Raw genomic sequence first — 12,025 nt, 5'->3', positions numbered from 1 at the left:
TTGTGTATATCTCTCTTTGTCTCTCTCTGGCTGTGTATATCTCTCTTTGTCTCTCTCTGGTTGTGTATATCTCTGTTTGTCTCTCTCTGGTTGTGTATATCTCTGTCTGTCTCACTCTGGTTGTGTATATCTCTCTTTGTCTCTCTCTGGTTGTGTATATCTCTTTGTCTCTCTCTGGTTGTGTATATCTCTCTTTGTCTCACTCTGGTTGTGTATATCTCTCTTTGTCTCTCTCTGGTTGTGTATATCTCTCTTTGTCTCTCTCTGGTTGTGTATATCTCTCTTTGTCTCTCTCTGGTTGTGTATATCTCTCTTTGTCTCACTCTGGTTGTGTATATCTCTCTTTGTCTCTCTCTGGTTGTGTATATCTCTCTTTGTCTCTCTCTGGTTGTGTATATCTCTCTTTGTCTCTCTCTGGCTGTGTATATCTCTCTTTGTCTCTCTCTGGCTGTGTATATCTCTCTTTGTCTCACTCTGGTTGTGTATATCTCTCTTTGTCTCTCTCTGGCTGTGTATATCTCTCTTTGTCTCACTCTGGTTGTGTATATCTCTCTTTGTCTCTCTCTGGCTGTGTATATATCTCTTTGTCTCTCTCTGGTTGTGTATATCTCTCTTTGTCTCTCTCTGGTTGTGTATATCTCTCTTTGTCTCACTCTGGTTGTGTATATCTCTCTTTGTCTCTCTCTGGTTGTGTATATCTCTCTTTGTCTCTCTCTGGTTGTGTATATCTCTCTTTGTCTCACTCTGGTTGTGTATATCTCTCTTTGTCTCTCTCTGGTTGTGTATATCTCTCTTTGTCTCACTCTGGTTGTGTATATCTCTCTTTGTCTCTCTCTGGTTGTGTATATCTCTCTTTGTCTCTCTCTGGCTGTGTATATCTCTCTTTGTCTCACTCTGGTTGTGTATATCTCTCTTTGTCTCTCTCTGGTTGTGTATATCTCTCTTTGTCTCACTCTCGTTGTGTATATCTCTCTTTGTCTCTCTCTGGCTGTGTATATCTCTGTCTGTCTCACTCTGGTTATGTATATCTCTCTTTGTCTCACTCTGGTTATGTATATCTCTCTTTGTCTCTCTCTGGCTGTGTATATCTCTCACTCTCTCTGGTTATGTATATCTCTCTTTGTCTCTCTCTGGCTGTGTATATCTCTCACTCTCTCTGGTTATGTATATCTCTCTTTGTCTCTCTCTGGCTGTGTATATCTCTCACTCTCTCTGGCTGTGTATATCTCTCTTTGTCTCTCTCTGGTTGTGTATATCTCTCTTTGTCTCTCTCTGGTTGTGCATATCTCTCTTTGTCTCTCTCTGGCTGTGTATCTCTCTCACTCTCTCTGGCTGTGTATATCTCTCTTTGTCTCTCTCTGGTTGTGTATATCTCTCTTTGTCTCTCTCTGGTTATGTATATCTCTGTTTGTCTCTCTCTGGTTGTGTATATCTCTGTTTGTCTCTCTCTAGTTGTGTATATCTCTCTTTGTCTCTCTCTGGTTATGTATATCTCTGTTTGTCTCTCTCTGGTTGTGTATATCTCTGTTTGTCTCACTCTGGTTGTGCATATCTCTCTTTGTCTCTCTCTGGCTGTGTATATCTCTCTTTGTCTCTCTCTGGCTGTGTATATCTCTCTTTGTCTCTCTCTGGTTGTGTATATCTCTCTTTGTCTCTCTCTGGCTGTGTATATCTCTGTTTGTCTCACTCTGGTTGTGTATATCTCTCTTTGTCTCTCTCTGGTTGTGTATATATCTCTTTGTCTCACTCTGGTTGTGTATATCTCTCTTTGTCTCTCTCTGGTTGTGTATATCTCTCTTTGTCTCACTCTGGTTGTGTATATCTCTCTTTGTCTCTCTCTGGTTGTGTATATCTCTCTTTGTCTCTCTCTGGTTGTGTATATCTCTCTTTGTCTCTCTCTGGTTGTGTATATCTCTCTTTGTCTCTCTCTGGTTGTGTATATCTCTCTTTGTCTCTCTCTGGTTGTGTATATCTCTCTTTGTCTCTCTCTGGTTGTGTATATCTCTCTTTGTCTCTCTCTGGTTGTGCATATCTTTCTTTGTCTCTCTCTGGTTGTGTATATCTCTCTTTGTCTCTCTCTGGTTGTGTATATCTCTCTTTGTCTCTCTCTGGCTGTGTATATCTCTGTTTGTCTCACTCTGGTTGTGTATATCTCTCTTTGTCTCACTCTGGCTGTGTATATCTCTCTTTGTCTCTCCCTGGTTGTGTATATCTCTCTTTGACTCTCTCTGGCTGTGTATATCTCTGTTTGTCTCTCTCTGGCTGTGTATATCTCTGTTTGTCTCACTCTGGTTGTGTATATCTCTCTTTGTCTCTCTCTGGCTGTGTATATCTCTCTTTGTCTCACTCTGGTTGTGTATATCTCTCTTTGTCTCTCTCTGGTTGTGTATATCTCTCTTTGTCTCTCTCTGGTTGTGTATATCTCTCTTTGTCTCTCTCTGGTTGTGTATATCTCTCTTTGTCTCTCTCTGGTTGTGTATATCTCTCTTTGTCTCTCTCTGGTTGTGTATATCTCTCTTTGTCTCTCTCTGGCTGTGTATATCTCTCTTTGTCTCACTCTGGTTGTGTATATCTCTCTTTGTCTCTCTCTGGTTGTGTATATCTCTCTTTGTCTCACTCTCGTTGTGTATATCTCTCTTTGTCTCTCTCTGGCTGTGTATATCTCTGTCTGTCTCACTCTGGTTATGTATATCTCTCTTTGTCTCACTCTGGTTATGTATATCTCTCTTTGTCTCTCTCTGGCTGTGTATATCTCTCACTCTCTCTGGTTGTGCATATCTCTCTTTGTCTCACTCTGGTTGTGTATATCTCTCTTTGTCTCACTCTGGTTGTGTATATCTCTCTTTGTCTCTCTCTGGTTGTGTATATCTCTCTTTGTCTCTCTCTGGTTGTGTATATCTCTCTTTGTCTCTCTCTGGCTGTGTATATCTCTCACTCTCTCTGGTTATGTATATCTCTCTTTGTCTCTCTCTGGCTGTGTATATCTCTCTTTGTCTCTCTCTGGCTGTGTATTTCTCTCTTTGTCTCACTCTGGTTGTGTATATCTCTCTTTGTCTCTCTCTGGTTGTGCATATCTCTCTTTGTCTCTCTCTGGTTGTGTATATCTCTCTTTGTCTCTCTCTGGTTGTGTATATCTCTCTTTGTCTCTTTCTGGCTGTGTATATCTCTCTTTGTCTCTCTCTGGTTGTGTATATCTCTCTTTGTCTCACTCTGGTTGTGTATATCTCTCTTTGTCTCTCTCTGGTTGTGTATATCTCTCACTCTCTCTGGTTGTGCATATCTCTCTTTGTCTCTCTCTGGCTGTGTATATCTCTCTTTGTCTCTCTCTGGTTGTGTATATCTCTCTTTGTCTCTCTCTGGTTGTGTATATCTCTCTTTGTCTCTCTCTGGTTGTGTATATCTCTCTTTGTCTCTCTCTGGTTGTGTATATCTCTCTTTGTCTCTCTCTGGTTGTGTATATCTCTCTTTGTCTCTCTCTGGTTGTGTATATCTCTCTTTGTCTCTCTCTGGCTGTGTATATCTCTCTTTGTCTCTCTCTGGTTGTGTATATCTCTCACTCTCTCTGGTTGTGTATATCTCTCTTTGTCTCTTTCTGGTTGTGTATATCTCTCTTTGTCTCTCTCTGGTTGTGTATATCTCTCTTTGTCTCACTCTGGTTGTGTATATCTCTCTTTGTCTCTCTCTGGTTGTGTATATCTCTCTTTGTCTCTCTCTGGTTGTGTATATCTCTCACTCTCTCTGGTTGTGCATATCTCTCTTTGTCTCTCTCTGGTTGTGTATATCTCTCACTCTCTCTGGTTGTGCATATCTCTCTTTGTCTCTCTCTGGCTGTGTATATCTCTCTTTGTCTCTCTCTGGTTGTGTATATCTCTCTTTGTCTCTCTCTGGTTGTGTATATCTCTCTTTGTCTCTCTCTGGTTGTGTATATCTCTCTTTGTCTCTCTCTGGCTGTGTATATCTCTCTTTGTCTCTCTCTGGTTGTGTATATCTCTCTTTGTCTCTCTCTGGTTGTGTATATCTCTCTTTGTCTCTCTCTGGCTGTGTATATCTCTCTTTGTCTCTCTCTGGTTGTGTATATCTCTCTTTGTCTCTCTCTGGTTGTGCATATCTCTCTTTGTCTCTCTCTGGCTGTGTATATCTCTCTTTGTCTCTCTCTGGTTGTGTATATCTCTCTTTGTCTCTCTCTGGTTGTGTATATCTCTCTTTGTCTCTCTCTGGCTGTGTATATCTCTCTTTGTCTCTCTCTGGTTGTGTATATCTCTCACTCTCTCTGGCTGTGTATATCTCTCTTTGTCTCTCTCTGGTTGTGTATATCTCTCTTTGTCTCTCTCTGGTTGTGTATATCTCTCTTTGTCTCTCTCTGGTTGTGTATATCTCTCACTCTCTCTGGTTGTGTATATCTCTCTTTGTCTCTCTGGCTGTGTATATCTCTCTTTGTCTCTCTCTGGCTGTGTATATCTCTCTTTGTCTCTCTCTGGCTGTGTATATCTCTCTTTGTCTCTCTCTGGTTGTGTATATCTCTCTTTGTCTCTCTCTGGCTGTGTATATCTCTCTTTGTCTCTCTCTGGTTGCGTATATCTCTCTTTGTCTCTCTCTGGCTGTGTATATCTCTCTTTGTCTCTCTCTGGTTGTGTATATCTCTCTTTGTCTCACTCTGGCTGTGTATATCTCTCTTTGTCTCTCTCTCGTTGTGTATATCTCTCTTTGTCTCTCTCTGGTTGTGTATATCTCTCACTCTCTCTGGTTGTGCATATCTCTCTTTGTCTCTCTCTGGTTGTGTATATCTCTCTTTGTCTCTCTCTGGTTGTGTATATCTCTCTTTGTCTCTCTCTGGTTGTGTATATCTCTCTTTGTCTCTCTCTGGTTGTGTATATCTCTCTTTGTCTCTCTCTGGCTGTGTATATCTCTCTTTGTCTCTCTCTGGCTGTGTATATCTCTCTTTGTCTCTCTCTGGCTGTGTATATCTCTCTTTGTCTCTCTCTGGTTGTGTATATCTCTCTTTGTCTCTCTCTGGCTGTGTATATCTCTCTTTGTCTCTCTCTGGTTGTGTATATCTCTCACTCTCTCTGGTTGTGTATATCTCTCACTCTCTCTGGTTATGTATAGCTCTCACTCTCTCTGGTTATGTATATATATCACTCTCTCTGGTTATGTATATCTCTCATTCTCTCTCTGGTTGTGTATATCTCTATTTGTCTCTCTCTGGTTGTGTATATCTCTCTTTGTCTCTCTCTGGTTGTGTATATCTCTCTTTGTCTCACTCTGGTTGTGTATATCTCTAACACTCATTTTGTCTCATGCTGGCTCTGTATCTTTCTTTTTGACTATTAAAGGTAATAAAACAATGTAAAGAGTTTACATCCACCACGGTATAAGCTGTGTTATTTATTTACATTGTTACAAGGTTTTCTTTCAGTATAAAATTTAAACACAAGATTTGCAGAAAATAACAATAATATTGGTAAACAGATACATTATTTTATAATCTAAAGACCCGTTTATTATAGGCAGAGATACAAGGTTCTTAGGCTGCCTGAACTTGCAGGGAGCGAGGTAGCATTCGCTGCTTGCATTTATCCTTGCACGAGCATTTGCAACCAATCAGCCATGAGCAAGTTTTGTCAATTACCCCCAGTGCATCAGAGCATGGGCGCTTCTTATCTTGCAGTTGTATTCTCGTTCGCATCCGAACCAGAGGTCTTAGTTCTCTTTATCTAAACAGCCTTCAGACGAGTTTTGTAAGCTTTGTTATCAATACAATCTTTATACACAAAGCTTTTTGTTCTAAAAATATATTTAGCTAAAAAAATCTCCATACCCAGCATTGGGTGACCTTGTGTGACCAGTGACAAAGAAAGGACACAGTGTAACAAATAGACAGAAACATTTACACAGGACAGGGAACGCACAAAGGAACCGGGTCCCAGTTGAATGAACCGGTACTTGTGCCAATACCAATAAAGTCATCAGTCTGTCCTTAGTGACATGTTCTGGGACACAGCCACCTCCAGCCTCTGTGAGCTCAGGAAATCAGGTCCCCAGTCATGGTGCGGCTCAGAGGCCCAGTTTGGAAAATGATTTTGATGACCCCAATTAGTGAGACCTTCACAAAGAAATAAAAGGAAACAGTGTAACAGGACACTAAATACACAATAATGTTTTACAGACAGTATATATCAGCATCACAACTGTGCACACAATAATGTTTTACAGACAGTATATATCAGCATCACAACTGTGCACACAATAATGTTTTACAGACAGTATATATCAGCATCACAACTGTGCACACAATAATGTTTTACAGACAGTATATATCAGCATCACAACTGTGCACACAATAATGTTTTACAGACAGTATATATCAGCATCACAACTGTGCACACAATAATGTTTTACAGACAGTGTGCATGTTGTAGTGAGTGTATGTGCATGTGTGGGGGCAGTGTGCATGTGCGGGGGCTGTGTGCGTGTGTGGGGGCAGTGTGCATGCGTGGGGGGGTGTACGTATTTGCATGTTGCAGTGTGTGTATGTGCAGGGGCGGTGAGTGTATGTGCATGTTTGGGGGCAGTGTGTGCATGCGTGGGGGGGTTGTACGTATGTGCATGTTGTAGTGAGTGTATGTGTATGTGCAGGGGCATTGTGCATGTGCGGGGGCTGTGTGAATGTGTGGGCGCGGTGTGTGCATGCGTGGGGGGTGTACGTATTTGCATGTTGTAGTGTGTGTATGTGCAGGGGCGGTGAGTGTATGTGTGGGGGGTGTTTGTATGCGCATGTGGTGGTGTGCATGTGCAGGGGCTGTGTGCATGTGTGAGGGCGGTGTGTGCATGCGTGAGGGGGTGTACGTATTTGCATGTTGTAGTGTGTGTATGTGCAGGGGCGGTGAGTGTATGTGTGGGGGGTGTTTGTATACGCATGTGGTGGTGTGCATGTGCAGGGGCTGTGTGCATGTGTGGGGGTGGTGTGTGCATGCGTGGGGGGTGTACGTATGTGCATGTTGTAGTGAGTGTATGTGCATGTGTGGGGGCATTGTGCATGTGCGGGGGCTGTGTGCATGTGTGGGCGCGGTGTGTGCATGCGTGGGGGGGTGTACGTATTTGCATGTTGTAGTGTGTGTATGTGCAGGGGCGGTGAGTGTATGTGTGGGGGGTGTTTGTATGCCCATGTGGTGGTGAGCATGTGCAGGGGGATTGTATGTGCATAGGGGTGTACAATGCACCTCTCACCTCCTCATGTGACACTTTTCTTGACAGCATAGTAATAAGTCATCTTCTTCTGCTTGTCGCTGCTGGGACTGACAGGTGCAGTGACATGTTTACGCTTCTTGCTTTGTCCTCTTGCACAAAGCTTGTCCAGTCTGACATCAATTTTCCTGTAAGTGTAACAAATAGTAACAGCTTACAGTAAGTACCGCATCACACAACACACACTGTCATTAACAGTAACCCACAGATACGCACAATAACTAACCTCCTACACACACAGTTACTAACAGTAACCCCCCCACACACAGTCACTAACAGTAACCCCCCACACACAGTCACTAACAGTAGCCCCCCACACACAGTCAATAACAGAACCCCCCCCCACACACACACAGTCACTAACAGTAACGCCCCCACACACACAGTCACTAACAGTAATGCCCCCCCACACACACACACAGTCACTAACAGTAATGCCCACACACACACAGTCACTAACAGTAAACCTCCCCACACACACACAGTCACTAACAGTAACCCCCCACACACACGCAATCACTAACAGTAAACGCCCCGACAAACACACAGTTACTAACAGTAACCTCCCACACACACACAGTTAATAACAGTAACCCCCCCCACACACACACAGTCACTAGCAGTTACCCCCCCACATGCTTAACAGCCATTAACAGTAAACCCCCCCCACCCAAACACAGTCACTTACAGTACCCCCCCCCCACACACACACACACAGTCACTAACATTTTTCATAATTGGTGGTGAAAAATAATTCTATAATTATAAATCTATAGAATTGGATAACTATTTTACAGTATTGTTATTCTAAGGAGAGTTTATTATATATATTTAAATATACACACAATCACCTAGATTACGAGTCTAGCGTTAGCCTTAAAAAGCAGCGTTGAGAGGTCCCTGGTATTACGAGTCTGGCAAGTACAGGTTTACCGCTCACTTTTTGTAATCGACTTGAGCATACCGCAAATCCCCTTACGTCAATTGCGTATCCTTTCTTTTCTATGTAATTTTCCTAACACCGGTATCACAAGTCTTGGAGAAAGTGAGCGGTACACCCTCTCCTGTCCAGACTCCTACCGCATTTAAAAGTCAGTAGTTAAGAGTTTTATGGGCTAACGCTGTAACATAAAACTCTTAACTAAAGGGCTACAAAGTACACTAACACCCATAAACTACCTATTAACCCCTAAACCGAGGCCCCCCCCACATTGCAAATACTTAAATAAATATATTAACCCCTAAACCGCCGCACTCCCGCCTCGCAAACACTAGTTACATTTTATTAACCCCTAATCTGCCATCCCTAACATTGCCGACACCTACCTACATTTATTAACCCCTAATCTGCCGCCCACAACGTCGCCACCACTATATTAAATGTATTAACCCCTAAACCTAAGTCTAACCCTAACCCTAACACCCCCCTAACTTAAATATAATTTAAATAAAACGAAATAAAATTACTACAATTAAATAAATTATTCATATTTAAAACTAAATACTTACCTATAAAATAAACCCTAAGATAGCTACAATATAACTAATAGTTACATTGTAGCTAGTTTAGGGTTTATTTTTATTTTACAGGCAACTTTGTATTTATTTTAACTAGGTAGAATAGTTATTAAATAGTTATTAACTATTTAATAACTACCTAGCTAAAATAAGTATAAATTTACCTGTAAAATAAACCCTAACCTAAGTTACAATTACACCTAACACTACACTATAATTAAATTAATTACCTAAACTAACTACAATTAATTACAATTAAATTAAATAAACTAAAGTATGGAAAAAAAACACTAAATTACAGAAAAAAATAAAATAATTACAAGAATTTTAAACTAATTACACCTAATCTAATCCCCCTAATAAAATAAAAAAGCCCCCCAAAATAATAAAAATCCCTACCCTACACTAAATTACAAATAGCCCTTAAAAGGGCCTTTTGCGGGGCATTGCCCCAAAGTAATCAGCTCTTTTACCTGTAAAAAAAAATACAATACCCCCCCAATATTAAAACCCACCACCCACACACCCAACCCTACTCTAAAACCCACCCAATCCCCCCTTAATAAAACCTAACACTAACCCCCTGAAGATCACCTTACCTTGAGACGTCTTCACCCAGCCGGGCAGAAGTGGTCCTCCAGAGGGGCAGAAGTCTTCATCCGATCCGGGCAGAAGAGGACATCCAGATGGCCAGAAGTCTTCATCCATGCGGCATCTTCTATCTTCATCCATCCGACGAGGAGCAGCTCCATCTTGAAGACATCCGACGCGGAGCATCCATCCAGACCGACGACTACCCGATGAATGACGGTTCCTTTAAATGACATCATCCAAGATTTCGTCCCTTGACACCATCTTGGAATTAAGGTAGGAAAAATCCTATTGGCTGATCCAATAAGATTGAGCTCGCATTCTATTGGCTGATTGGAACAGTATTGGATCAGCCAATAGGATTGAACTTCAATCCTATTGGCTGATTGCATCAGCCAATAGGATTTTTCCTACCTTAATACCGATAGGCAGATAGAATCCTATCAGCCAATCGGAATTCAAGGGACCCATCTTGGATGATGTCATTTAAAGGAACCGTCATTCGTCGGGTAGTCGTCGGTCTGGATGGATGCTCTGCGTCGGCTGGCTTCAAGATGGACCCGCTCTGCTCCAGATAGATGAAGATAGAAGATGACGCCTGGATGAAGACTTCTGCCCGTCTGGAGGTCCTCTTCTGCCCGGATCGGATAAAGACTTCAGCCCCTCTGGAGGACCACTTGTGCCCGGCTGGGTGAAAACGCCTCAAGGTAGGGTGATCTTCAGGGGGTTAGTGTTAGGTTTTATTAAGGGGGGATTGGTGGGTTTTAGAGTAGGGTTGGGTGTGTGGGTGGTCGGTTTTAATGTCGGGGGGTATTGTATTTTTTTTTTACAGGTAAAAGAGCTGATTACTTTGGGGCAATGCCCCGCAAAAGGCCCTTTTAAGGGCTATTTGTAATTAAGTATAGGGTAGGGATTTTTATTATTTTGGGGGGCTTTTTTATTTTATTAGTGGGATTAGAGTAGGTGCAATTAGTTCTTGTAATTATTTTATTATTTTTTGTAATTTAGTGTGGGGGGTTTCGTACTTTAGTTTATTTAATTTAATTGTAATTAATTGTAGTTAGTTTAGGTTATTAATTTAATTATAGTGTAGTGTTAGGTGTAATTGTAGCTATTTTAGGATTAATATTTATTTTACAGGCAACTTTGTATTTATTTTAACCAGGTACAATAGCTATTAAATAGTTAATAACTATTTAATAGCTACCTAGTTAAAATAATTACAAAATTACCTGTAAAATAAATCCTAACCTAAGTTACAATTAAACCTAACACTACACTATCAATAAATTAATTAAATAAAATACCTACAATTATCTACAATTAAACCTAACACTACACTATCAATACATTAATTAAATAAAATACCTACAAATAAATACAATTAAATAAACTAACTAAAGTACAAAAAATAAAAAAAGAACTAAGTTACAAAAAATAAAAAAATAATTTACAAACATTATAAAAAGATTACAACAATTTTAAGCTAATTACACCTACTCTAAGACCACTAATAAAATAACAAAGCCCCCCAAAATAAAAAAATGCCCTACCCTATTCTAAAATACAAATAGAAAAGCTCTTTTACCTTACCAGCCCTTAAAAGGGCCTTTTGCGGGGCATGCCCCAAAGAATTCAGCTCTTTTGCCTGTAAAAAAAAACATACAATACCCCCCAACATTACAACCCACCACCCACATACCCCTAATCTAACCCAAACCCCCCTTAAATAAACGTAACACTAAGCCCCTGAAGATCTCCCTACCTTATCTTCACCACGCCGGGTATCACCGATTCGTCCAGAGGAGCCTCCGAAGTCTTCATCCAAGCCCAAGCGGGGGCTGAAGAAGTCCATCATCGGACTCAAGAGGTCCATCATCCGGCTGAAGTCTTGATCCAAGCGGGCGCTGAAGAGGTCCATCATCGGGCTGAATCAGCCAATCAGAATTTCCCTACCTTTATTCCGATTGGCTGATAGAATCCTATCAGGCAATCGGAATTCGAGGGACGCCATCTTGGATGACGTCATTTAAAGGAACCGTTATTCGGCGAGTAGGCGTCGGTAGAAGAGGATGGATCCGCATCGGCTGGAAGAAGATGGCTCCGCTCCGGATGGATGAAGATTGAAGATGCCGCTTGATAGAAGACTTTAGCCCGATGATGGACCTCTTCAGCGCCCGCTTGGATCAAGACTTCAGCCCGATGATGGACCTCTTCAGCGCCCGCTTGGATCAAGACTTAAGCCCGATGATGGACTTCTTCAGCCCCCGCTTGGGCTTGGATGAAGACTTCGGAGGCTCCTCTGGACGGATCGGTGAAACCCGGCGTGGTGAAGATAAGGTAGGGAGATCTTCAGGGGCTTAGTGTTAGTTTTTTAAGGGGGGTTTGGGTTAGATTAGGGGTATGTGGGTGGTGGGTTGTAATGTTGGGGGGGTATTGTATGTTTTTTTTTACAGGCAAAAGAGCTGAATTCTTTGGGGCATGCCCCGCAAAAGGCCCTTTTAAGGGCTGGTAAGGTAAAAGAGCTTTTCTATTTGTATTTTAGAATAGGGTAGGGCATTTTTTTATTTTGGGGGGCTTTGTTATTTTATTAGGGGGCTTAGAGTAGGTGTAATTAGCTTAAAATTGTTGTAATCTTTTTATAATGTTTGTAAATTATTTTTTTATTTTT

General features: G+C 41.5%; 1 protein-coding gene across 1 annotated transcript in view; it reads right to left on the bottom strand.

Annotated features, from left to right (window-relative positions):
* Positions 1-5,372: 5,372 nt before the first annotated feature.
* LOC128659653 (flap endonuclease 1) overlaps positions 5,373-12,025 on the bottom strand; it is a 78,257-nt gene continuing 71,604 nt past the window's right edge. Inside the window, exons 4-5 of the mRNA XM_053713226.1 lie at positions 7,228-7,373; positions 5,373-6,103 (exon numbers count right to left, since the gene is read on the bottom strand). Of these exons, the coding sequence (XP_053569201.1) occupies positions 7,232-7,373 (142 nt within the window). The 3' untranslated portion in view covers positions 5,373-6,103; positions 7,228-7,231. The remainder of the gene's footprint in view (positions 6,104-7,227; positions 7,374-12,025) is intronic.

The sequence above is a fragment of the Bombina bombina genome, chromosome 5 (genome assembly GCF_027579735.1).
Source record: "Bombina bombina isolate aBomBom1 chromosome 5, aBomBom1.pri, whole genome shotgun sequence".
In the NCBI taxonomy this organism is placed as follows: Eukaryota; Metazoa; Chordata; class Amphibia; order Anura; family Bombinatoridae; genus Bombina; species Bombina bombina.
The sequence above is the reverse complement of the archived record's forward strand: the minus strand, read 5'-3'. Positions and strand labels throughout refer to the sequence as shown.